The 27,768-nt window shown below is 48.9% G+C and overlaps 1 protein-coding gene across 4 annotated transcripts; it reads right to left on the bottom strand.

Moving 5' to 3' along the window:
• Positions 1–27,705, bottom strand: ADORA2A (adenosine A2a receptor). 4 transcript variants are annotated; one of them, XM_077187793.1, is made up of 4 exons: positions 27,437–27,705; positions 19,824–19,942; positions 12,689–13,564; positions 1–5,626 (listed from the first exon to the last, which is right to left on the bottom strand). In XM_077187793.1, the coding sequence occupies exons 3-4, from the start codon at positions 13,036–13,038 to the stop codon at positions 4,666–4,668; spliced, it is 1,311 nt and encodes a 436-aa protein (XP_077043908.1). In that variant the 5' UTR covers positions 13,039–13,564; positions 19,824–19,942; positions 27,437–27,705; the 3' UTR covers positions 1–4,665. The 4 variants fall into 4 exon arrangements, with proteins under 4 accessions (XP_077043908.1, XP_077043907.1, XP_077043909.1 ...); XM_077187792.1 differs by lacking the exon at positions 27,437–27,705 and adding an exon at positions 27,157–27,281; XM_077187794.1 differs by lacking the exon at positions 19,824–19,942.
• Positions 27,706–27,768: the final 63 nt, after the last annotated feature.

Genomic DNA, 27,768 nt, shown 5'->3' with positions numbered 1-27,768 from the left:
CCCCCCCAATGGTAACTGACAAAGGGAAAACAACACCTATATCATAAAACATTTAAATTAAAAGAGTAACTGTTTCATACTGACAGCATGTGCAGCGGGGTGTTCATAGTGTCTTGGTTTGCACACCACAGAGAACCTCTCCACAGGACAGGGCAGGAACACCAGCTCCTGAGACAGTGGGGGAGGGATGGATGTTCTCAGATCAACAGGTTCCAGTCGTGATTTTAACACATCCTTGTGTGAACAGCCCCAGCAAGCAAGTGAGGTGGGGAGTTACACACAGCATTGCCCCAGTCTGGGGATTCTCATCTATCAGGGTGAGTCACCTCTCATGCAAATCAGGAACTGGTGATTTTTGTTACTCTTTATGTGTTTTGCCATAAAGACAGCCAGAAGCTGAGGGCTGGAAAGAAAAAAAATGCTGAAATGACTCAGTGCAATTTGATGCCCAAAACAATTTGGGAGAGAACTGACTTTCAGGCAGCTGAACTTAGCAAACACCACCAGAGAGTATATGCAGGTTTAATGCATTGTGGCACCACTGCAGCCTGTTTGTCCTTCCACAGAACTTGGCTGGAAGGATTTGGTTTAGGTAGGGCCCATGCTCATGAAGGAGAAGGGGATTTGTTATACCTGGAGTTGCTCATGAAATGGGACAATGTATCTGGAAAGAACATAATCCATAAGAACCATCCCTGCCTCAGTCAATACAGACCCTACAAAGTCAACCCTGTGCACGCCCCAGGAAAGGCTGATCCTCCAAGCCAGCATCACCTCTGCACCCCTCAGTACCTCCCAGCACATTCCTGCTCCCCTGAAATCCTCCCAAACACCTACTCTACAAATGCTCCTTCACCACCAAGAGTTCCTGTCCATCCTGACCCTCCAGTCTCCCACACCTTAGAGGCTTCTCCATTTCCACCAGCATCCCCTGAGGCATCGCCAAAAATGATCACAGGCTCAGGCTATTCTATGTCACTCCAAGTCCACCTGCACCAACTGGGACCAGTGAGAAACCCTTTCTGTCTCCAGCATTCCCAGCTGTCCCACCATGCCACACTGCTTCTTGGTTCAAGAGCTGCAGTTCAAACTTGCACAGAGCTTTGAAATATCACTGATCCAAATGGGACTCTGCAGGATACAGCTGTGAGTGCATTTATTTGCACACACAAAAAGCAGTGCCCTGTTGAGGAGAGAGCACCAAGAACTCTTGGTAAAATTACTCCTGGCAATGGATCAAACGTTGCTTTCTCCAAAACTCTTATAAAGCAAATAAACTCTGGAGCCTAAGAGTCTTCAGGGAATGGTGAAATTCATGGAATGCCCTCACACCAAATGAGGCACCACATCTCTCTATGCATCTTCAGACTTTTTTAGCAAGAAGTTTTCGTTCAATTAAATTAGTCTCTGCTGGCCCCAGCTCCTACTCTCTGGACCCACTGCACCTGGGATTCTCAGGAAGGTCTTCTCCAGCCTCTCCTGATAGTCACCTCATTCTTCCCTTTGTCTTGGCACCATTTTTGTTTATCCAGAACAGCTGGATCAGCTAAACGTTCTCCAGCTGGAAGAAAAATGGGGATATGAGTGGTCCTAGGAAGTTTGGAAGGCAGGTACTTCTCTCAAGAGTGGAGAGCTGCCAGGAGAAGGGAAGAGCACACTTCATTGATGGGATCGATTCTTTTTTTTTAATGGAAAACAAACAAAAAAGCAGGAAGCCCTGAAATTATGATCCCGAGGAAACAAGAAATATGAAGTCCAAAATTCTGTTCAAAAGGCTCCTGCTCTCCCCACAACTGCTTCAGAAACGTCCTCTGAGGGTCCATCTCAGCCATGTGTTTGCCAGAAGGCCCAGCCTGTGGTGCAGCTGCCATCCCTTCCTTCCTGTGACTGCAGAGAGCTCCACAAACCACCCTCTCCATACCCTGCCCTTCCTCCTGCACACAGCCCACCCCTTCACACACCCTTTTCACTTCAAGTCCTGATCACTAATATTGAAAGGGACTGGATACACTTGGGGGCAGCTCAAGCAGCAACACAAAATTCAAGACATGTGGAAAGTCACTAAGCTCACGTGGTGATCTGGTTGGGCAGAAAAGCAATCTGGGAAGCAAAGCAATCCTAAGTTTGTCCATCAACATAGATCAACTTGATTCTTGGGGCAACCAAGCAAGAAACAGCCACAAGTAGGTGTAGAGATGCTCAGGAAATATAGAAAGCAACCAATCCACACCAACTGTTGAAAGTCTGATCCAATAGAGTGCAAACCATCCCTTCACCAATGGCAGCTAAAGCTCAGCAGGCAACACTTCTGCACTCGTGTGTGTTCCAGCACATGAGCAATGCTGGTATTTTCCCACACTTCCTTCCCTGCTCTGGGTCTTTGTGGACCTAATTGTTATTGGCATGAGTGCCGGATGTAATCTTGTGTTATTCTTAGAAACATTTCAGCTCCCAGCTGAGGCCTGAAGAGAACAGCCCCCCATTTTCCTGAGTTTCTCTGCCACTGTTACAGGAGGTCAGAGAAGCCATCACACAAAGAACCTCCAGAAATATTCCACCAAGAAGGACCAGGAGTAACGAGATCCCGAGTCACCCTGTGGAGGAGCTGCCTGTGACGTCAGTGACAGGGAATGGCTCAGAGTTCCTTCAGCTGCTGCAGGGATAATCCTCTCCTCTGACGTCAGACCACGGGCAAGAGCCCTGCCAAGAAAGCAGCAGTTCAATTAAACCACCAAGCCTATTGTTTTACAACTGGCCTGTCTTTCTGTAAGGACTGTGGTGGCAGCCACATCATTTTATCCATCTCACAGTAAGCTTTGTGCTAGCCCACAGCAGCTACATGCTCAAACACATTCAGCATCACAAACTTCTCCCCACGTGTGTAGGGAAACTGGCAAAAAGAAAATTCTCCTCAAAATAAAACTGATTTTTCATTTTAATAGTTCACAATATATAAAATAAACATGGAATAAGAACACACAGACCTAACCTGCTCTTCCTCAAGTATGAAAATCCCCCTTAACTTCTGAAATGTTCGTGGACAGACACGAGGAGGAACTAGATTGAGGGAGGATATTTCTGATGTTTTCAGCTAGGGAATAAGCTTCAGATTCCTGGAATTACCAGACTTTTCACTTCCCAGTAGGACCTGGGACTACTGCCTGTCTCTCCAGAAGGCTGGTAGTACTGGACATGGATTATTTGTCTGAAAAACACAACCCAGGCAATCTTCAGGTAGAATTCAAGCTGATGTGGTTTTCTGCTGTTCTTGAGCTGCCAGACTTCCTTAATTTTCCTTCCAGAAAATTACCAAACTGCAGTGAAACACCTCTGCAACAAACCACAGCAACGTGTACACTTGCTGCAGCACAAATTTGCCTGTTCTCTTCTACAGAAGTAGAAACTGCAATTTCTAAGCTGAGTTCCAATACCACTGACACCTTTCAGCTTCTCAGAGCAGGAGCATCTTCTAACCAGACAGAGCCCAGAGCTTCCTCTGTTGGCCTCTGCATCACAGGGACACATCAGGCTTCACAGGAAAAAAAACTGAAATCACAGGAGAAAAGGTTTTTTAAATAGAGCTCATTGGAATTCCAAAATTAGGTCAAGGTATGTATGTGGATTGCTCTCTATCCCAAGAAAGAAGTAAAAAAAAGTCCCTCAGCCTGTTGAGTGAGGATGAAGATGACTGAAATATGGAATATTACCTCCCCTCACACACATCTGGGGCCATGGAAAGAATTTGCATTCTAGGAGCTCAGGAGGAGAAGCACAGAGGCAGGGGGAGAGCTCTCCAAAGAGCTCACACAGCCACAGCCCTTGACAGCCCTGCCCTGAGGACACAGCCCGCAGCACCACGTCCTGCCAACAGCCCTTTTGCCATGGGAAATCCTTGGCAAGGCTCAGCTTTGGTGATTTGTTGGACAAAGATGAGTGCTAAGAGGTTATATTTGCCCTGTGCATCTGGAACACTGAGCACTCAGGGAAAAGATATGAGCTCTTGCCCATCTTTTATAAGTTAACATAAAGTAACCTTATCATCATGTGGAAAAAAAACCATTTGAGCAACCTGTTGCAGTATAAGCTTCAAGAACACAAACTGAAAGACAAAGTGCCGTGGTTGAAAGTATCCAGAGTTCCAATCAGGTAAATTCCTTCCTTCTCCAAGCAGTTCCTGGCATCCTTCCTGACAACAGATTTTGCTATCCCCCCTTCTGCTTGTTGCAGGGCCACAGTACTCAGAGGCCCTTCCCAGCTGCTCTTTGTTATTCAGGGAATACTTCCAGCCACGCTTCTATTTCCATTGGTAAAGACAGCGAAACCAACTCTCAACCACAGGCACAGTACAGCAAAATGTCCTGAAATCCCTGCATCAGCAGTCTCCCAGTGCTCAGCTTGGAATGCCATCCTCGACCTTGGCACCTCTCTTGGTGACAGGTCATTGATGGGTAACGTGTCCCTCCTTCCTTAGTCCACTTCAGTGGTCTCTTGGCTCTTCTCCAGGCTGGTATTTAGGATCATCCAACAGTCCTGGATATGGACCCCTTTCTCCACAGCGATCTGAGTACACTGCTCTCCCCCCGCCCCCCAGCCTCCCTTTCTGCCATGGCAGAGGTGACCAATGGAAAAAAAAATAATTCTACCAGGAGAACTTTGAAAGTCTCATCAGGAAACATCAGCTGCAGCAAAGGCTGCTCTTTCCAGATCTGAGTAAGACACCTGGGCATCAATTAGCTCTTCGCTGTGAAGCTCCCTGTTCAGGCATGCGTCTGAGAGAATCCCATTTTTACAGGAATGCGGGAGATGTCCGTTTGTCTCCAAGTCCAGAGCATTTCCATTCTGGTGCCATTCCAAGGCAGCTTTGCATTTGTTCAAGTCCTGCTTTTCGGGATCCCTGTGGATCTCTCCGTTGCTGTACACCTCCAGTGCATACTCACTGATCCGTATGCTGGCGTTCTCTGCGTCCCCCCCGTGGGTGGAAGTCCTGGAGCTGGCGGCTCCCGCCTTGAACGGCTCCTTGCGGCCCAGGATGTGCTGGCTGATGATTTTCCGGAAGGTGTGGCGGAACTCCCTGATGCGGTAGGCATAAATCAGGGGGTTTACCACCGAGTTAGCGTGAGACAGGATAATGGCCAGGTACATCAGCCACAGGGGAGCGTGGGCACAATCTGGGCAAAAAAGGGTAAAGCAGTTAATGATGTGCAGTGGAAGCCAGCAGACTGCAAACAGCCCGACGATGATGGCCAAAGACTTGGCTGCGTGGACTTCCTTCTGCAAGGTGGAGCGGGAACGTTCCCCGTGTACCATCTTGTTCTCCATCTGCTTGAGCTGGCGCCGGGCTGCCATGAAGATTTTCAAGTAGATACCAAACATGAGAAGGAGGGGCAGGAGCACACAGGCAAAGAAGTTGTAGTAGACCATGTACTCCATGGTGACCACGGCCTCGAAGAGACACGCCACCATGCTGTTGCTGCAGTTGATGGGAGAGGACCAGTTGGAATGCGGCTCTTGGATCTGGGCACGCTTGTGCCACCCCAGCATTGGGGTCAGGCCGATGATGAAGGACAACACCCAGCAGATGGCAATGACGCCTTTGGCTCGAGAGCCAGTCACCAAGCCATTGTACCTGTAAAGCAGAGGAGATGGGAGCTGTGTCAGTGACATTCAACAAGCTGCTGGCACTCACACAACCTCACAATGGCCCCATGGTCCAGAAGACACTGAGAAAGGCACCTGCTTCATCAGAGGGGCCTTTGCACTGATGTGCAGAACCCATGCAGCACACCAAGGACATGGTGACACTGTCTGCCACCTACTTCCCTCCTCTTTCCTTTAAGCAGTGAATAGTTGACAGAAAAGCAGGGAAATCAATTCAGTTTTCATCCGTGCTCCTTCACTGCACCAGTCCACTTGGGTGTGCACATAGATCTTGCAGCCTGGATAACCCAGAGCACTGCTCTGACCCTTGTGATGAAGACCACTGTGGGTCTCTTGCCAAAGCCTAAGGCAGCATCTCCTTCCTGACAAAGGAGCAGCCTTTTAGCATGGAATTGTTAGGTCTGTCTTGCAGTAGATCTGTAAACCAAATAGCACAAAAGAGCCTGGAGGCACAGTGCCACCAGCCCTGCATCCACATTCTGGTGTGCTCCAGGGAATTCCTGCTGGCTCAGTTGCAGCAGCCAGGCTGGCATTGCCTGCATGGCATCTCACTCTGCTCCTCAGTGGCACTTTCAGGAAGACCAGCACCACCAACCTTCTCGAAATAACTGAGGCAAGTCAGCAGTTTTCCTCACCAGCCCAGCTAAGTCAACCCCATGTCTTTCTCAGAAAAGAGGAATTAAGCTGGGGACAATTCTCTGACTACAGGTGTGCCATGGCCTGCACTGCACACACCAAAGGGACCTCAGTGGTGGAGGTATTGATGCCTGCCTGAAGCCAGTGCTCCTAATAGCAAACTTTCCAAAATCTGTTGAAAGAAACAATAAGCAACATGTAAGAATCTGACAGTGCAGCAGAGACCTTGGTTTGTTTGTTATCAGCCAGTTTCCAGGGCCTCACAGGTTACTGCAAATCCTGAGCTGACTCCACCAGTTCTCCCCTCTGAAAATGTAAATTAGGGCAGCAGTTCAACATTTCAATGCAATTTCCTTCCCTGGGTAATGCTCAGCATGGGAAGTAGATGGCTGGGTTCCCACATGGCAGCGTGGGTCCCACACTGTATTTGACCGGACAGTAGCTCCCAGTGTTTACCCAGTGCTCCTTCTCCCTCTGTCCCCAGAATTCTCTCCAAAAACAAACATTACAAGAAATAATACAACAAACCACAGAAATCTTTCCATCTCCCAGTGAAATAATTACTCCCACAGGTTCATGCTCCTATCCCAGCACAAGTTCAAGAGAGGGGAGAAGAGTGGCTGCTTTTGCACAGCAAAGAATGGAGATCCTGCACATGCTTTAATCCTTGACCATGGGCCTTGGAAAAAACAAGACCCATCAGGCTCCAATTTCCCTTTCTCAGTTGCATTTCAAAACCAGAAAAGAGTAAGTGGATAAGGGAGCCAAGCACACAATTCCCAGCATGCAAAACACACCTAAATTGCCCTTCCAGAAATGAGGAAGGGATTCAGCTGATTCTGAGGGAGAAAAAGGTTTTTTCCAGCAATTAGCAGATCCTGCCCAGTGCTTAAAGGATGCAAAGGGCGCAGCATGAATGGTAGCAGAGAGCTGCTCCATTCAGACCTCATCAACACATCAAAACAGCATCTGTGCTTTGAAATGTACACTCAGGGAGCAAGAGAGTGGCTGGAGGCCCTTGAAGCTTGAAAAAGCAACAAAACAAAACAAACAGAAGAAAACAAACAAAAACAAACAAAAAAAGACAAAACAACCCAACAACAACCAAAAAAAAAAAAAAATCCCCAAAACATCCCACAACCACCAAAACCCTGCAGCCCTGGAATTAGCTACATCTTGTCAGAGGAATTTTGAAATTGTGCAGCTGTTATCCCACGACTAGAGATGTCCCTTCCCTTCCACTAAAAATACATTCACTACTGCTGCAGACAAACACCCCGCCACACTTCCCCCTCCCTCTTGTCCTCTGGGGATTCCCATGCAAGGAGCTTTACAAGGCTTCAGAGCAGCACTGAACCCAAGCAGCTGCCCAGCTGCAGAGCATTGTCCTGCAGTGCATGTCCATAACACCTTGCTCAATATCTCCCAGGGTCAGGACAGAAAGCTCACAGCATCTGCTGACAAAGCCAATGGCCTTGTGCTGGCCAGGTACCCACTGAGAAGTGTTAATTTGTTTAGGAGAGCTTAATTTCTGGGACCCACACGAGGCACCTCTGACTGACTTGGCTGAGGTAGCATTACAGTCCAGATGGGCTTTCCTGGACTCTTTCCTCTTCTCCACTTGGAGATGTCATTGAAGACTTTGTGTACATCTTTGTGTGCTTGGTCTCAGTATCTTTCCAGGCTCACAGCAGCCAGGCCAAAGCCATTCCATTCTACAGGGTAACCTCAGGGCTTCCCAGACACATCCCCTACCCTGGGGGTGGCTGGCACCACGCAGGAGACACAAATAGCTGAAAGGAGCGGGACACACCTGCAGCCCCTGGTCACACGTCTCCTCTATAAAGCAAACCCAACTTTTGCAAACACATGAAAATGTGGAAGTTTTCCCCAAAATAGTTTCAACCTGCCCTGCTGCTCTCCCAAATACCCAGCTGGCAAAATGGAGCAGGAGAACAGCTGCCCTTGGTGAATGTACAGCTCCTCTGGGTTGCCTAGAGTAACCTGGCTGTGGATGTGCCACTTCTGGGCCCTTGGACCAGTTCTGTGCCATGAAGACGAAGAATCCTCTGAGGCTGGGTGGAAGACAGAGCTGGTAGTCTGTCCAGAGTGTCTTCAGGGAGAAGTTAAAATCTTTCAATACATTGAGTGATATGTAGCTGGCCTAACTCACCCTCACAGTGTCCAGCCCTCCTGCTGCTTGTCTTCCAAACCCTCCTTTGGTGGACAGCACTGCACATCCTCTGTCAGCTGTGGAGCATTTTTCAGACACTGCATCACCCTAATGCTCAGCTGAGGGCTTTGATCTGCATTCAGGCACTGCTCAAAGGTGTTCAACAAATCACTACAAAATGCTGCTCACCAAGCACCCACCAGCCCACACCACAGGCAGCTGCAGCCATCAGGGACAGGATCAAGCAGGAGATTCAATCCCTATTACATGTATGTGGAAATGAGAGACCCTGGCAATCCCAGATCATCCAGAAAATCCGTGACAGGGCAAGAAATCACACTGAGACCTTCACATGTACCAGCTGAACAAATCAAACTGAGACCTTCACATGTACCAGCTGAACAACCTTTCCCAAACCACTCATCTGGAACCTTCCTCCTCTATTGCCAGGTACCAACAGATCCTGGTGTTTCTCCATGCTATGGAGAGGGGGGAGGTCCCCAGGTGGGCACAGGTGCCCAGCATTATCTCTTTAATCAGCAGGAGCAGGAATGATGGGCAGACATGTTCTGCTTGTGACGTGAGCAGCTTCCTGAACAAAACCTTGGTAACAGCAAGTTCTGTGCAGGCCATGAAGGCACTGCTTTCAAAGCTGTGCCCATTTAAAAGAAGGAGGGGAATTACTCTGTTCCCACATTAGGCTGAACCCACCCTAAATCTATTTAACATATGAGCATACGTAGGAAATGCCTGCCATAAAATCAAAAGGTTTATGGTGAGCAGGGAAAGAAATAAATCCACATATGGCTCAAAGTGGCAATAAAACATTAAAACCCTGATTCACTGGTTTAGATGCTCACATAGGAGCATTTCAGAAAGGACTCTAGGGAATTAAAGCAACTACTGAAACGGGCTGTTCTCAGCACAAAGGTCCCTTGCACATCCTATGCTTTATTCAGGGTTGGTGTTCATCTCCCCTGTTCTTCCTAGACTTTGGGAACCCTGTTCTTCACGTCCTGTGGCAGAAAAACATCCCAATGCCACCTCAGAACTGCAGTTTAAATCACCACCACATGGGAAAAATCAGTCCCAAAGCTCCAAACATCAGGGAGCTGCACCTTAATAATGTTTCCCCAGAGAAGCCTTGCAGCAGCAAAAGCAGCTTTCACCAGAGGCAAAGACCTGCAGTGGGCACTGTGTGACCCACATGCTTCATGCCTGAATCCAGCACAGAGAGCAAGCAGCAACCTCAGTAACCTCAGCAAACTCCTCTGTTTGGCTGCAGGAAGGAAAATCTCCCCTCTCTTTCCAGTGAGCTGGAGCCACCTGTCCTTCCCTGGGAATATCTGTCCACAAAAGCCCGCCCAGGAGCACGCGGCTGGGCACGCTGCCCACGCAGCCCTGGCTGGCACCACGGAGCCTGCAAAGCAGCAATTGTCCTTGGCCCAGGGCCTCATCCTGGGGCTCAGACTCACAGCCACTTTTGTCCAGAGCACCTGGGGGTTGATACTAGCCAGTGCAGGTTTTCAGGTACCTGCCATGGGAGAGCCTCACTTTGTCCTAGAGTGAACAATGGCTCGGGCTCCCTTCCTTGGGAGCACCTTACTGCCACTTGCAGAGTGTTACATTTGTATAAAACCTGGAAGAATTCAGCCAAGTGCTTGAGAACTTGTGGAAAATAGACCAAATTCTATGAAATGTTTCCATTGTATGAAAGGCAGAACATATAAGATATTCACAAATTAGTTTTTATCTATTTTATCTATTTTATTTTTTGGAGGAGGGTATCTTCTCCACAAAAAAAATAATTTCAAAGGTAACTAATAATGTACTGAAGGGTCCAAAAGCAAGCAGTATCAGAAAACCCATTCTTCTGCCTTCTTAATACTGACAGTTTATTTCTGTGGGAATACATATCCACATGTGGAGTTACCTTCATTAGGACAGATCAGACATGAAATATTTAAAGAGAAACAGAAGAATAAAGCACAAGTTTGGCCCTTTTTGGTTTCCCTAGAGTGAAGGAAGTCTGGCTTATTAATTATTCAGCTAATGAATATTAGGAATACCTGCTGGTACCTTTCGTGTCCTGTGAGGAGGAGAAGGGGCCTTCCCAGGTATTAAAGGATGAGGTGAAAACAACACACTGTTAGTGGCAGAACTTTCCATCAAATTGTTTGACCCCTTTTTGACACAAACAGCTATTAGAAAAAAGAAAAAACATGAGGATGTGGGCAATCTAAATTATACCACATTTTCCTCTTCAGATAATCAGCTTTCACTTTCTCACCATATCTGAGGCTATAAATGCTTGTTCATCCATAAATTCTAAAGGCAAAACACAACTGACAAGTACATCACTCCTGCTGTGAAAGGACAAACAGCAGAGGACAGAGAGGAGGAGGAACCCATGGATTTACCTGTGGGTTTCTGCATCCAATCAGTCCCTCTGTTCCTGGGGAGGACGAGGGTGTGCTCTGTTTTTTCCAAAACAAGATAGTGAAAGAAACCGGTGTCATGCCCAGCACTGATGTGGTCTGGTTTTTTGAAAAGACTCTTTACCTTGGCTGTTCCAGGAAATTACATTTTCAAGACAATATAGTTACAGTGATAGCCCAAAACGTGGGCAGAAATCCAGATTTTAAAACTCTCTTTCCTGGCAAGTCATGCTCTAGCAATAAGAGTGCTTAAACTGTCAGCAGACATCTTCAGAGTTACCTTGTGAGGGATGAAATCAAGACATCAGCCCTTCTCAAAACCATTTCAGAGGCAGCTCCCAGGGGCTACTCAACATATTTCCTTGTACCATTTATCATTATTTTGGTTTATAAACTGAAATAATCTATAGCAGAACTGTAGAAATGTGGAGACAGTCCAGTTTATAGGCAACTATTATCAACAGAGTTTTCTCTGCAATGGAATGGAACTGTTATTTCTTACATCTACATCAAAACTAGAGGCTGTAACAGGTATGACCAATAGGGTTTGGAGACAATGTTAGAGCAGCACAAACTTGCTGAGGTGAGGCTTCAGGAAGGACTTGGCTGCACTGGTCCATCCACATGGAAAGGCAATTTCCGCTCTCCAGGGCTCCCATTCTGGTTTTGAACAGGAGGTTTGTGTTAATTGACACAAGTGCTGCATGACCAAAGTACTCAGAAGAGACAGAAATAAATTGTACAGATCAGCAAAAGTGATTTAAGCTCAAGAAGAGTGAGGATGTCCAAAAACTCAAACTCAAGAGCATAAAAATCAGAAATTGGTTCCATTTTTGCAGCCACGGTTGTTCAGGAGACGAAGGCGGTCTCTCCTTTCCTGAGAGCGTGCTGCATCCTCCTAAGGACAAGACAGGAAGGAAGGAGACTCCTACAGTTCTCCTGCAGCCTCTCCAGAGCTTCCTCTCCATCTCTGGAGCTCAGTGAGTGCCTCAGAGCAGTGGCAGCAGCGCGGGGCTGCCTCGCGCCCACGGGCACTCGGAGCCCATTGCAGCAACGTGCTCCTGCCAGCTGCTCCTGAACTGAGCAGCAGCCCCTGTCTGTGTGACAAAACCTGTCCTTGTCCCATGCCAGCCTCCCTGGTCCCACACCAAGCAGCAGCCAGTCTTAGTCATTAAAATGTCCTTTCCTTTCTTTCAACTGCAGAGACCAAAAATCCCCACCTGCAGGCGTGGGGTGGGACAAGCCTCCACCTTGACCCAGCCCATGCTGTGCTTCCAGAGGCAGTGCCTGAGCCAGTCCAAACCTTCCTAAAGCCCATTTCTTGGTAGCCTGCTGCTTCCTCTCCCTTCCCATGTAACAGACTCCTGAGAGAAAACCCCACCTCCCTCGCCCCAGCCCTGCTGCTGCAGCTTCAGGCAGAGCCCCCTGCTCCCCACGGGGACGGGGACAAGCTGACCTCACCCCTTCCTGCCCTGCACCATCCCTCTGGTGCCTCTGGCTGCAGCTCAGGGCACAGCTTGCCTGGGTATGGAGTGGCAGCTCCCAGGCAGCACCTCTGTGATGCCATGGACACCCACCATAGGAGAACAGGGAAGAACAGGAAAAGGAAGCAACCCAGAAAATCCACCAGCCAAGGCAGACTTTAGGACCTAGAAAAGTTGCTTTCAAAATACAAGAGAAAAAGAACCAATCTTCATTTAACTTTTCCTTCCTTGATTCATCTCCAGACCTGTGTTTTTTAGGGATGTTGAGCCCTCACCTCCCCAGCCCAGCCCCTGCTTACCTGAGGGGTATTCGGATGGCAATGATTCTGTCGATGGCGATGGCGAGGAGGCTGAAGATGGAGCTCTGAGTCAAGACCAGGACAAAGCAGGCAATGAAAAGGCAGCCATAGAAGAAGGCACAGAAGCCAGTGCTGATGGTGATGGCAAAGGGGATTGCCAGCACCCCCACAGCAATGTCAGCAGCAGCCAGGGACACCACAAAATAGTTGGTGACGTTCTGCAAGTTGCTGTTGAGATAGACGGCCCAGCAGACCAGGATGTTGCCCAGGATGGCCAGCACAGCAATGATCAGCTCCAGGATGATGTAGGCTATGTCTGAGAGGAAGTCGTCCTTCCCATGTACTAGCATGGTGAGAACAGCCAGCCCCAGAGCTCAGCGTTCATATCTGCAGAGCCCTCAACAGCCAGCACCCCTCAAAGCTGCCTGGGCTCCCTGCAGGGCTCGCTGCCAGCCCAGGAAAGCTGCTCACACACACGTTTGCCTCCCCATGGCTGTTCAAGGACTTTACAGTAGATGGTGTCAAGAAAAAAAAACCCTGGGTCTGCCAGCTCCAGCAAAGTGGATCAACCAGGTGCAGAATAATTCAGGCTCCAGCAGACAAATGGACAGGAGAATCTCTCTTGGGGACAGACAGTGCTCCCCAGGCCTCAGGGTCCAGCAGGCAGCACAGCACAGCAGCTGTACTGTACAGCAGGGCCACATTGGCTGCGGTGCTTTGTTTCCTGTTGACAATCCCCCTTCTAGTCATGGCTTCCTGTCATCTCCACACCATAGCAACATCCTCTGGTCCTCTTTTTCACCTTTTCCCACCAGGACTTGGGAAATATTCTCTTCAGCTGAAGCAAACATTAAACTTCTTCACTTGCAGTTTCCTCTAAAAAGAAAAGAAAACACCAACCACATAGACTAAGTAATCAGCTCTACAGAGGAGATGGAGAAAGCAAAATCTCATTAAAGTGGCACATTAAATTGATAACGGATATTACACAGACCTAGAAGAATACATTATTGGCAAAATTCTCACATTTTGTCTATCCTGAAAGCTGCAGGGCCAAACCCAAGTTCAGGAAGGCAGCGTTTCACAGTGGTGATGATGAGAAACAAGGGACGTTTTGTTTTCGAGGCTACCAACTGAGCTGGCACTTCAGCAGCTGCTCCACAGCCCGCCCTGAAACACGAGAGCCCCACTAATTATGTCCTGGCAAGTGCTGAGGCTGCACAGGGGAAAGGTGGAGGAGCCTTTCACACACACCTGTCTCCCTCTGATGGCAAACACCGCGTTTGAGCCATCACGTGCTGCCCACCCTCGCGTGCTTTGCCACAAAACTGCTGCACCATCCCCTGCTCTGCAGGGACAGGAGCCCTCACCCACAGGGCAGCTGCTCTGCTGGCATGTGTGGTCACCCCTCTGTGCCACACCTGTCTGGCCTCCATGGATCCAGGCACTGGAACAAGACCCAGGGCAGGGAGGAGTGTTCAAGGTGTTCAGACAGGGACATCTTTGAGGACACTCCTGCTGACCATGCTCACTCTTTCCCCTCCTGCACCTCCATTATTTTTGTTCATGTAAATCTCTATCCTATAAGCAAACCATTTGTTTATGATACCTGCACTGTCCATAGTGTTTGTTGCATCCAGGACAGCATCATCCTTCTCCTACAACCAGCCAGAACCAGGCCCACCCAAACACACCTCTCCCAGAAATACACACACGGACACAGTGCCAGTGCCATGGCTCAGGGCTGCATTCCAGCTCCTGCAGTGTCCTGCACACAGCTCTGGGGCTACAGCTGCTGCTGCTTGTGAGGAAACAATCCTGCAGCTGCATTTCATACCAGCAGATACACATCACCTGCACGCCCTTGCCGGTCACCTCGTACCCCTGCTTCAGATATGGGTGCATTTCACCACAGCTTCAGCTAAAAATACAGAAGGGAGAACACAATTCCCTGAGCTTTGTGCCACAGTCAAGAGATAATTGCTTGCTGTCCTCGCCTGTCACTTCCAGAGTGGGTTGCAAACCTTATTTAGCAAGCTTTAGCAATAATATTTTCTCATTAATTTAAGAAACAGCTTGATACATCAGAGGGTTAGGAGAGAGAGAAACACAGCTCTAACTGATAAATCACTGAGCTCAGTTTTGGATGCAACATGAACCTCCAAAACACAAGATTTTTGAGCCCCATCCACAGGTGATCTGGTGTGGTCTCACCCATCAGGGTTTGATGCCTTCACAGTTCACTCTGTTTTCAAGTCAGAAACCTAATTTCTCAGGATAAAATAAAAGGGTAAAGACAGTGATAATAAAAGAAAATATGATTAACTTGTGATTCACATCTGATCTCAGGAATATAATCTAATTTTAGACCTTTCATTGATTTAGAGCTCTATTGCTAATGCTGCATTTGAAAGGAAAGTGAATGATTCTTGGTGGTTTGGACATGCTTCAAAACTCTTGCTTTTCTCTACCTTCAGCTATCTTGTTTCTGTGTTTTGTTTGGTTTTAGTGGAAAAGATCAACAGAAGAGATCAGTGTGTGATCTAGCTATTAAGAGGAAGATAAAGATCATCCATTTAATCTTTTTTTAAAAAGAAAACCCCCAAGAACTCTCTATATTGTCTGTGCTCCTACAGCAAAACCTTCAGTTTTTCGGTGGCTTCCTAAAGATGGCTTTTACTTTCTAGGATTTCAGGGATGTCAGTGATATGCCCTTGCAAGGATCTGCTTGTCCATTACAAATCCCAACAGGTTTGTTTCAAAGCAGTGACACTGAAACCTCATCCTCCAGCCCAGCTTCTAGGGAAGAGGATTAGAATGAATATAAGACAGAAATAAAGAAGATCTGGAGGCAGAGAGAACAGAAGGGGCAGGATGAGAAATAAACAAGGCTTTGTGCATGTGTGTGAGCAAGAAGGGAGGAAAAAAAGACAGGAAAAAGCTGGTAGGAGGAAAAAAACAACCTAACAAAGGAAGCAGTGGGCAAAACAGGCTCCAAAGAGGAAGGGGGGTGCAGGACATGGCTGAGACTGAGGTGGGTGTGAGCCCCTGGGCCCCTCAGCAGGACAGAGTGGGAGCACACACCTCCCACAGCCTCACACCTCACCATGCAGGACAAGAGCACAGCAAACTCCAGGGCTAATTTAGAAAAATTTAACAAATTACTCTGACATACTTGGGCCCAAACCACTGCTAGAGCCACTATAATTCCCCCAGAAGCTCGTCTGAGATAGAGTCAGGAGAACTGAGGGAAGCCCTGTTTGGGAGGAGCCAGCCTGGGAATTGGGCACCTTAACCCTGGTGCTCAGGGGATTTGCCTACAGTCCTGCTGTGCTGCTCTTGTCCATCGTGTTCACATTCACCTCAGTGAAGAGCATCAAAGCAAAATTACTGCATATTCTTCCCCATTGGAGAGCTCCCTTCAGCAGGATCATGAATCCATACTAATCCTTGATGCATTTTTGTTTAACCTGACTCTGGCTCATCTCAAACTGCAGCAGGACATGGAGGAAAGTTACAAACATCACTGTGGAGCTTGTGCACATACCAATGGCTCAGCACAGAGCTGAAATTCCCCACACCTCTGCCTGAACCCGAAAAAGAACAGTGCTGGAACCTGAAGCTGCATCACACACTGTTCTCTGACACAACAGAGCTTTTAACCTTCTCCTTTGACTCTTTCATGGCCTCATGTTGAATTGGAATTTTTTATCTCTGAGTTTGTTTGTCTCTTGCTTCCATCTCTCTGCACAAACAGCGAGTGGCCTGATTCTTCATCCCAAGCCCCAGTCATTTATTCTGAAGCAATTGGAATGTTATGTCCAGAAAAGGACAGCATGTCCTTCCACCCTCTGCTCTCAGATGGGCCGGAAAACACTCGGAGTTCTGCAGAGCCAGCACATCTCAGGGGAGAGATGGCTGGAGCTGAGCAGGTGTCCCAGCCACGACAAAACAACATTTTGTCTCTGCTTCAGCGCCGCTGAGTAGCCACTGACATTAGAAAAACCAATTACTGACCACACAAGCCCAGCCTCACCTGCTGCTGACAGAATGTGCCACAGCCCAGGAGGGCTCATGCTCAACCTGAGCTCACCCACCTCTCCTCATCCCTCTCGCACAGTGTCAGCTGCTGTACTGCTCACCTGACATAACAAATCTCCATTTCAGGAGTGTGTGCAACTTGCTTTACAACAAGAACAGGCTCAGTCTTTCTGCTTATACAGCTAGAAATCACTGCACAGGGACAAAATGAAATAGAGACCACCCAGAGAAGATGACGTAGGTCCAGAGGCAAAATTAAATTTATTGTAGAATTGTCTACTTCATGCAAGACCCAAAGGCTCAGCAATCAGGCCTAGTAAGCAAAAATTAATTAACAATCTGCTTTACTCACTGGGGAAGTGTATATTTAACATCTCAAGCCCTTGAGGGATCAGCATGGCAAGCTTCTTGAAACTTAAGAAAAATAACCTGTATCATGCAACAGGCTGGACAGCTACAATTAGTATTTCTTCAGAAGCCCTTGTTTTATTTTGTTAATTCCTTCTTGATACCCCGGGCTATGTTCCGGCCTTTCCCCCATTATTAAATAAACCTTTTTTGTCATTCACAAACCTGTAAACCTGCTGCTCTGTTCATTTGTAGTGACTTGGAACACTCTGTTCTCTCTCATATTTCAGTCCCAATGAGAAACTCCTCCTTGAAAATTCAATAAAGCATCTGCACAGCACGTTCCCATGAAGCAATTCACCAGCAGAGCCCAAGCAAGCTTTAGTTTGGCATCTCCAGTTGACTTTGGACCAAGGTGCTGCCCCTTCTCTCTCCCGAGTGCCAGAGCATGGAGCTGAGCCCTTGGCCAGAGCTTGGTTCAAACCACCCAGCTCAGAGCAGCTCATCTGCTGCTCTGGGCCCTGCAGGCTGAGCCCATCCTGCCCCAGGAGCTTTGGGCTGCCCAGGCTCTGGCAGCTGCTGCAGAGCAGATGCGCCTCTGTGCCTGCCAGGCTCCCAGTGCCTGGGACACCTCAGCCCGACAGCTCCTCTCACCTGTCAGCAAAAGCTGCAGATGCTCAGCAGCCCTCAGGGCACCCAGGACAGCCTGTGGGCACTGGGTGACAGACTGCAGCTTCCCCTGGCCCCACAGGGGTTCTGTGCCTGCTCCAGGATGGGGCAGCAGAGGCAGCAGGCAGCTTAAGGGGGCCGGGGGGGTGTTCATCAGGGCCCATTGCACAGATCACAGTCTTGCATCTCCTCCTGACATGACCCTTCCCAGGTACCAGCCACATGCAGATTACCTAATTCCCTAAGGGAGAATCCTTGAATTCACACATGGCCCTAAGCAGAAACATTGGTGCTGCTAAATCATTTGTTTCCTACTTTCCAAAGCCTGGAGGGGGAGATGCTTGTCAGTTTTTATCCTCTCTTTGAAATCCCTTCAGCTCAAAGAGAATCTCCCTATCTTTTAAATCAAAGACTCCAAGAAATCTTGTCTCTCCCCACCACTTCAGAGGATCAAGTCAATAAACGGAGCCAATGTGCTCACAGGCAGAACACAAATTTGCAGCACAACCGGGGCTGTAAAACATGCTGAAAACAGGTGTCCTTGGGGGAGCACGACAGGGGAGGCAGCAGGAGCACTTCTCGGTGCTGCTCAAGGGTTTCCTTTCTGCAGTTCAGTATTTTATGAGCACTTCACACAGAGCAGCTCCCCAGGCCCCTGAGTGCTCACACACAGCTGGGGGAGCATCCCCAGCCCTGCCTCCCATGGAAGGATGAGGAGCTGGGGCTGGGTGGGGCAGGAGAGAGGAGGAAGGAGGCATCACCCACCCAACCAAGACACACATTCTCTGATTCCTCTCTTTGCTTTATTATTGGCTGCTGCCTAAATGATCTTTTAGGTCATCTGCTTACAGTAATAGGAGGAAATTAAATATTAATAATAGACTATTTCCCTCTAGACTGCTCTTTGTTAACAAAGGGTACAAGTGAAACAAAGCAGGCAAAATTATCAGCACACCATGGTCTGGGTTTTCAGGTACCTGGAGCACTTGGACTTTCCCTCAGCCCTCCCTGGAGGCCCTTGCACCCCTGCCTGCATGGACACCATTGCAAGTGCAGAACATGGGCAGGTGTGGAATTTTTTGTTCTATCAAGGGGCTCCACATGCCAGTCTGACCCTTCCAGGCACCGTTTCAGATTTTATCCAAAATATCATCTGAGCCACTGATGCTCTGACTGCAAAAATGCAAGGCCAGGGATTTTTGGAAGCACAGACTTTGTCTCCTCTTGGGAAGTGAAGTCTGCTGTAATATAAACCTACAGTGGGGTAATGAGCTTTCTGGATAGGCTTTGCAAGTTCTCCTGAAATAATAAGTAAAATGAGAGTTTCAGCTTTGCTAAATTTGGTGTAATCCCCTCTTACAGGAAAGCAACAGCCCTCCAAGACTTAAGACCTTCCCTTCACATACTTGTGAAAGGCAGAAGAAATGACTCTTCAGAGACCTGTACTGTGCCTGAACTTTGTCTATCAGTTTAAAAATGGGAAAGAGGGGCAACAATTCTGTTTTACATTTCCACCCCTGCTGCAGTGCAGGCCAAGAAAGGAGGCTGTGCTCCAGCCACAAGCATGGTGAACCTGGCTGTAAAGTCCTGGCTGATTTACCAGAGATACCCAGACTGCTGCACCAGTGACAGCAGCCAAAACTGTGACAAAACCACACCCTGCCAGCCTGTCCTGGGCCTCTCTTCTCCTCCTGTTCATGCCCATTAGGAAAAAAACTAAAAAACAAAACTGCCCCAAAAATGAAATCCCACTGGACAACAAGGAAGATGGGCTGGCTGACAGGAATGGCAAATCCTAAACCAATATTGCAGCTTTGCCTCCTGCCCTCCAAGGGCTAGAAGTGGATTCATTTTTATTGTGGTAGCAGAAGATTAGAACAAAACACATTTGACCATATTTTTTTCCTAAGTGGATGTTATAAATGTTTAAAAAGCAAGGAAAAAACCTCACAGTAATTATTTCAATTCTAATGGTCACAAAAAGCCAAGGAGGGCAAAACTAAGTAAGGATGAATGACCAGCAGTTAAATAAGCCAGACCAAACAAACAGAAGGGAAAACAGCTCCCCTGTGCTCACCAAAGTCTCGCTGGGCAGCAGGCATCATGATGTATTGCCAAAAGACACCAAAACATTGGATTTTTTAGCAAATTTTTTGTACTCAGGACAGCTGATGTTCATTTATCTATGTGGTGTTTCTAAAAAAAAAAAAAAATAGAGCATTTGGATAGGCTTTCATAAGGCAGACAAGTAAAAAAGCATAATTAAAACCATGTACCATGGCCAGAAACAAGTTACTACTGCCAATATCATCCACAATGTCTCTGAGGAGCCAGTTTTCCTTTCCTGTGTGAGGGAAGAACTCAAAGGCAAACCCTGCCTCCTCACAGCCCTACTAAAGCCAGCTGTGTTCACACATGAGGAGCATTTCCTTCAAGGACAAAATAAGAGAAATGAGGAAACAGAATATAAAGAAGAGGTGACCCACTGAGGAATACAGGCAAGGGAAGAATTTACTCTGGAGATATTTATCATATTGCTAATGCATCCATTCTGGTCTATTTTAAAATAATGGAGCAGACTTCTCTCCAGATGTGACTTAGCCTCTCATTTCTGTATGAAGTTTCCAGACAGGCAGTTGAGAATTGGGTACATCTGTTCTTGCATTTTTATCCAGTTATTCCCAAACCCCATTTGCTTTCTCTAAGTGCAGGTTATCTCTCCACATAGCCCGTGGTGATCCCTGCTCCTGTTCCCTCCAGCGCTGTCCTGCAGGCTGCAGGAGTGTTTGCATAAACTGATGGTGAAACAAAAACTCACCCCAGAGCAGGGAGAGCTGTTGTGGCAGTCAACCAACGCCCCTCCACAGCAGGAAGAATGTGACTCTTACTGTCCCTCTCCATGTAACTGTAAATGCTTCCCCAGATGTCCATCCCATCCTGATGAAGGCATTGTAGGACACTGCTCATCCCAAAAGCAGGCAAAAGCCACAATAGCAAACCTTCTGTCCCCTGAGCTTGTTTCCAGCAACCTTCCCTCATCCATTTTGCAAGGTGCTCTGACTGCCAATGGTGATTTGCTCAGGGTCAGTCTCACCATCCTGTCAGTGCTTTGGCCACAGCCTCAGAGCCATTTAAGACATGTTCAGGACTCTGCCAGCCTCTGTGGATAAGGAGTGGATGCTCTGATGATGCCCGGAGGCCGCATCATTCCCTTTCCTTTGCTGTGACTTGCACCACACTGCTGTCACCCCTGGGAGGTGACTTGCAGTTCCACTGTCCCCGCCATCCACAGCGACACTGCACGAACTCACAGGGACCGGGTTTTCCCCAAGTCCTTGACAATGATCCTATTTATTAAGAACTTCCAGCCTCACTGTTAGCGATGCAGAGTGTCGGTGTGGTGCTGTGAGGACTCCCCAGCCCTCCTGTCATTTCCCTCTAAGTTCAGCGCAGTTCAACATTTCCCAGCCCCTGCGCTGCGGTCAGGGCGCATCCGCCCCGCGCCGCTCCCGCTTCCTGCGCCGGCCGGGCCGGGGTGCAGAGCGCAGGGCTGGGGAAATTACACTGCTCACCACCGAGCTCTGTCCTTGTGCATCACAGCTCACCCGGAGAACAGCAGCCGCTCGGAAATCACTTCAGAAAACCTTTCCCTGCCTTTGCTGCTGTTCATGAGCTGCTGGAGGAGAGAGGAGAGAGGAGAGGAGAGAGGAGAGGAAGAGAGGAGAGAGAAGGAGCTGTCAGGACCCCACTACAGCAGAGATCCCTCCACCAGCCTTGGCAAGTGGCTCTCCTGTCCTGTGAAAACTTTAGATATTTTACAGTCTCTGCACAACAAGACATCATAGAAAAGGTCCATCTGTAAAGAAACCTGTGATCGTTTCTCAAATGCATGACAACCATGATCCTCACACCTTGCCAAACAAGGAGAAACCAAAAAAGACCCTCAAGGCAAATTCCTTAGGGACTGTGACATTTGACTCCAAAGACAGAAGATGTTAATCAGACAGAGATGGACCCCGGGGAGCTCTCAGAACAGATTCCCCAAGCCTTTAGGATGGTTTCTCCCAGGTGGACTGTGTCCATCTCTTGCCTGCTGTAATCATCCTGCTGGGCTGTAGGATGGCCACAGGGAGGAAAAGGAAGTTTTCCCTTTAGGAATAGGGGAGGAAAGTTAACAAGAACCCTAAATGAATCATAATGGACAAGCAAAGTTTGCCTCAACATTTCATAAGACACAGGATGACATAAAACAAAGTCCTAATGTTTTTCAGGTGTTTGACAAAGTTAGGTGCCTCAGTTTTAAAAGGTCTGCTAAAGAGGCCTGCATTTTGGGATTATCAGGAACAGTCCCAGATTATCTCTGGGATATCTCTAGGCAGCCATCAGCAGGGGTCATTTTTTTGCCAAAATTCGGGCTGCAGAACATTCTACAAACGTTTGAAATGTCAGTGTGCTTCCCCACACATGCTGCAGGAGCTGTAATGGTGCTGGTGCCAGCCCAGGTCAGTCTGTGATTTTCCACCATCCCATTGAAGCTGGGCACTGATCTGTGGATTGGACGTATGTGGAAACTACAATTATTCAAATCTATTTCAATCACGTGCCTCTCTTCTGAAGATTTTAGTAAAAAGCTGCCTACCTCTTAGCTGTCTTTTATCCAGGGGAATGTTTCCTATGGAAAATCCCAGCCTGTGCCCAAGTATATGGATCTTATACTGAAACCAAAGTTGTTACTATCAGAGAATATGACATTTAACCACCTACTTCCCTTAAGTCCTTAAGCTGAACAGCTGATTCATACCAGGATCTGACAGTCCTGTTCTATTGGGGAAAACTCAATAACCAAAATGATAGGGCTGGTTTTGAGGACTTTCCCAGCACAAGAAGGGGAATTTGTATAAGAGGCCAATATTAGAGAACGGGCAGAGAGAGCAGAAACATTTATGCTGCCCTAGTTAGAAAAAATGAGAGGGTGGGGGGGAAAAGGGGAGACAAGAAACAAGAGGAGAACACGACAGCGCAAACCCAAACCAAAACATCTCCAACAAAGCAAAGCCAGGAGAAAAACAGAGGAGACTCTGAGGTCTGAATACTAAATGAGCAAACTTCTAACAGGGAAAAGTGCAAAGCTCACCATGCCCGAAGGGATGCACTGAAAGCTCGCACTCGGCTCCGCTCAGCAGCGCTCCTGCCCCTGCCCGGGGATGCTCGGACGGGACCCGCGGCTCGGGGCGGCTTCCAGAGGCTCCACCAGCCAAGATCCCCCCGGGGAGCTGCGGGACGAGGCCCACGGCAGGAGCTGGGAGCAGGAACAGGGACGCAGGGACACGGGGAATGCCGTGCGGCAGCCTGCCGCAGCTGGAACAGCCCCAGGCTGCAAGGAGCAGCATGCCGCTGCCTTCCCCCTGCGACTGGGAGCAATCACAAACGCTAATGGACACACAGGCAGGAGCCCGGCATGTCACCCGTCACGTCTCCAAAGCTCCAGGAAAACCCCCCTTTCCTCTCCTGCTATCACAGAGGCACAGGAAGATTCCCTCAGCCCGGCATGCCTTTCCCTCCCCCTGGCTCAAATCAGCCCTGCAAGAAGTTTCTTTCCCTCCCTCCATTGTCTCAGATGCATTGTTTGCAAATGTTCCCTAAAAATGCTTTGTAAAGTACCCTTTATTCCTGTTTCAAGTCTTTCCACATCCCTGTGTAACACCTGGACTTTATCTTGTTACCTGTCAGATAGTGATAAACCTACTGCATGCAACCCCTGACTTACCATCTAAGATAAATACAATTTGTCTTGTAGCTGTCATTTCTCTTCAAACCCCGTCTTCCACAGCTGCCTTTGTAGTGGTAATAAAATTACTTTATTTGGGCTTGAGCCCAAATAAAAAAAATCCCCATGAGCAAGAGCCCCAGGACCCAGGCTGAGGAATGAGAGATCACACCTTTACCCACTCACATGTGCCAAATACCTGCATTTGGTGAAGTGCTTTGAAATACTCTTTGCTGATTGCCTGTGGGTTGCCCACTGTGATCAGGATGAAGAATGAGTTAGAGCAAAGGGGGTTTAAGCTGGAATCAGGGTATTTCCTGCATACCAGGAAAGTGAGGAGTCTCCACTGCTGGTCTTTAGGAGCAGGATGGAGAAAGATGTCAGGAATGGCAAACCATAGCTGATCCTGCCTTTGGGCAGAGGTCTGGAGTAGATGACCTCCAAGTGCCTCCTGAGGATATTTTCCATAATTGAGAATTGTATGTGCCATCTGTCCATTCTGATCTACAGAGATCTACTGCAGGAAAAAAAAAAAAGTGCAATACAACCAATAATTATCCCTGATAGAGATGCAACCTTTGTGAAGGGAGAGGCATCTTCTGACTACAGAAGGAACTGAAGGCTCCAGAGGTTAAATCACCTTCTGTGCATCTGCCCTCCCAAGAGAGAACGCTGCCAGTTCTTCACAGTCCAACCCTCAATATTCAACCACTAAAGCATCTCATTAAGTGGTAGCTTCCTCAGCATTTCTGAAATGAGCAGAGAGGAAAGGAACTGGTGCTGTTTTGCTCAAGTAGCTTTACCAAGGCTGTTCAGGTGCACTGTGCAAAACCTGAAGATGGTCCATGAAGCAACCAAACCTTCTGGTCCTGAATACCAGATATCCTGATAAAAGGGAACAACCCTCCACTGACTTGTCAGGTTCTTCTCTGATTCCTTGACACACAGCTCAAGATCTCTTTCCTGGTTTTTACTTTAGAGTCCAACCAAAAAAAAAATGTTTAATAGCCCATCTCCATTTTCAGATGGAAATCACACAATAAAGAACAAACTTGGGATTTAATCACCATCCAGATCAAATGAGAAAATGAACAAGCAGAGCCAGAATCTGTTTGAGCTGAAGACAAGGACAAACTTTGCAGGACACCAAGAGAGATGTTGGCACCAGCCTTTGGATGGAGAACACCTCACTCCCAGCTGTGCAGAACTCAGAGACTTTCCCCACTCTGTGCCTTGTCCCACCTGGTGTGGGCAGAAATGTCAAACCCCAGTGAAGAGCTGAAGCACAGCGAAAATGGTGAGAAATCTGTGAAACCTTAAACATCCTGTGCAGACAAGAAATCATGCAGCCATCAGTCAGCCAGGCAGAAAGGAAGTGGTGAAGGGAGAGGCTTTCCCTCAACACCAAATGGAAAAGCAGCCAGGTTCAAAAACAAGGGGGGACCAGACCCTTCTGAGAGACAGGACTGAAAGGAAGAGTAAAGATTCCCCCCAAACCTTCTGCAGGGCGAGCTTTTCCCAGTGGTTCTCAGGAGAAATTAAGCACACAGCTCTCTCTACATGAAATCTGTCACTGAAGATTGAACAAAAAAGATGAAGAGCTTTCAAAAGTTGATTATATTCAAATGCAATAGCAGCAGCAGCCCTTATGGAAACACCCTATTAAAATACCAGCAAAAACAGAAATGCAAATATGGGAGACCTGGCAGAGGCTTTCTAGCCCAGACCTTTGGTGCCTTTTGCACCCACTGATAGAAGGAGAGAGGCTAAAAACATCATTATTGGGCCAACATCCCCTGACCTGGTACAGGGTCATGCTGATTCTATTTTTTATATATAAAAGTACATATAGAAAGACACAGATTATATACACATGAAAATTACAAATGTACCACATGGCCACCATTAAAAAGGAGACCTGCTTGCCTTTGGTTTTTTTGGTTTTTTTTTCACACCCTGCAATAGGTCATTTTTATTTTAGGTACACACATCCATGTTTGCAGTTTGTACCCACATGTTTTCTCTACAAATTCAGAGGTTCACAGCTTTCCTGGTTAATTCAGAATTTAATCTATTTGCCACATTAGACAAGATTTGGTTTCCATAGGTTTTTGTGGTACATGATTACATTTATATTGATTTTTTTATTGAGATTCAAAATAAGGCATTTCCTCAACAGACCTAATTCAATTGAAATATTTCTCACATCCTTGCTGGTCACTTTATCTAATGTTTTTCTACCTCACTTGGGCAATATGCTCCAGGGGTGTCTCTAACTGCAGGGGCTGACCATGCTTTCTCTCTCTGCTAGTTTCCCTCATGCAGAAGAATGAATTTATCAATTACTCCAGTTCTTGAGTTACATGTGCCTGAGACTTACAAGCCTGATAAGAAACCTGAAAACAAATACATCCAAAGACAGAGTTATCTAATAGTTGGCCATCTGCTTAGGAAAATCATTTTAAGTAGTTACAGCAATTCTATTAACTATTTACCAAGTGAGTCATGTTGTTCTCTTTAAGTTAACCCTTCCTGTCTCTCTGTGGGCTCAATGCCCCAGGCAGTTTTGAAGAAGGTGCTCAACCACCTTCCCTCCTTCCAGGCCATGGCAAAACCCGCACTCGAGACCGCCCAAACTCACCCTGGACAGGGCACAAAAGAGCAATAAAGCAACCGTGACTCTCAGACCATGCAGAAATCTCCTCCCGAGAGCATCCCCGGCGAGGACACCGCGCACCAGCCCCGGCCCAGCGGGATGGGAACGCACCTCGGGCACTCCGGGCGGGCAGAACCCTGCGCCCGCATCCCGCAGCCCGTCTGCCGTCCTTCAGCCGCCCTCTCCCCGCACAGGGCACAGGGCACAGGGCACAGGGCACAGCCCCTCGGGCAGGGCCGGCTCCATCGCGGGGGCCGAGGCTGAGCGCTCCCGGGCACGGGCACAGGGGCTCTGCTGAGAAACTTTCAGCTGCTGGGCAGAGACAGGGCAGAGATGGGGCTTTGGGGCAAGCAATGGGACAAGACCGCACAGGTTTGGAGCCAGTCCCTGCCCTTTTCGCTTTAACACTATGAAGCGGATAGAAATTTCCTTTGAAAGCACTATAGAGAAGTTTGCAGGACGAAGGGTGCTCCCCCGGAATCACTATTTTATCATTAAGCACAAATATCCGCGGGAAGGCCGAGGAGGGGCGGCTGCAGGGAGGCAAAGTCCAGCACCTGATGTTTGAGGGAAGATCCGCGGAGCAAACATCTTGGAGCGCGGGGGTGTGTCGAGGGACTGACAGTCGGGAACCAGCACGGAGTGAAACGCACCGGCTCCACGGGGAAACACCACCCGAGCCGGGGCAGGAGAAAGCGACAGCCGGGCAAAATCGCCCCGTCCTGGGGCTGGGGGCTCGGCTGCACCGAGAGGGCAGCGGGCTGCCACTTTTCAAATTCGCGGGACAGGCAGCAGAGGGACCGCGGCTGCCGCGGACGCCGTGAGGGAAACCGAGCCCCGGCTGCCGGGGCCAGGACCGAGCCGCGCTCGGGATGCTCCGGCGGGACGAGCCCCGCCGCCCGCCCCGGCCGGGAGCTCCCGCTCCGCCCCGGGAGCTGCACCCCGGGCCCCGCCGCCCCTCCCCGCGGCCCCGCCGGCCTCACCCACCTGGCCTCGGGGGCTCCGCTCCGGCCGCGCCCGGAGCCGTGCGGCGGTGCCGGCGCTGCCCCGCTCCGCTCCCGCCTCCGCGCAGGACGCGGCCGCCGCGGCTCCCCCTGCAGGGCGGCGCGGGGCGGGCTCGGCACCGGGAGCGGCACCGGGAGCGGCACCGGGAGCCGCGGGATGAGCCCCCGGCCGCCCCGCAGCTTTACCTGGCGGCCGGCGGCGAGCCGGCACCCACACGGAGAGCGCGGAGAGCATCCCGGGCTGCGGGAGAGGCGGAACTTACTTGGGAGTCCTGGCTTGCCGTGAGGGACCGGCGAGTGACAGCGGCGCGCTTTGACCGGACTCGATCTGCATACAATGAAAGGAGGAAAGAAAGGAGAGGAGAGGGAGAAGGGAAGGGAGAAGGAGAGGGGAGAGGGCAGAGGGGAGGAGAGGAGAGGAGGGCTTTCTCACTACATTATTTTAAGCATCTACTTCTTTCCATGCTGGAAAACGCACCCAGCGAGTGGAAGCTGCAGCTGCAGCACACAGGGCTGGGTGGCCCCGTGCAGCGCTGAGGGGACGCCGGGTCAGGCTGCGCACACGGAGCAGCTTCACTCTCCTCTCTGCCCAGCT

This window comes from Agelaius phoeniceus, chromosome 18, assembly GCF_051311805.1.
Source record: "Agelaius phoeniceus isolate bAgePho1 chromosome 18, bAgePho1.hap1, whole genome shotgun sequence".
Lineage (NCBI taxonomy): Eukaryota > Metazoa > Chordata > Aves > Passeriformes > Icteridae > Agelaius > Agelaius phoeniceus.
This window is presented reverse-complemented; position numbering and strand designations above follow the sequence as displayed.

Coding starts and splice junctions, on each gene's coding strand:
- ADORA2A (XM_077187793.1), bottom strand. CDS start 13,038: ATGCTAGTACATGGGAAGGACGACTTCCTCTCAGACATAGCCTACATC. Junction 5,627..12,688: donor GCCATCCGAATACCCCTCAG/GTAAGCAGGGGC, acceptor TCTGCTTTACAG/GTACAATGGCTTGGTGACTG.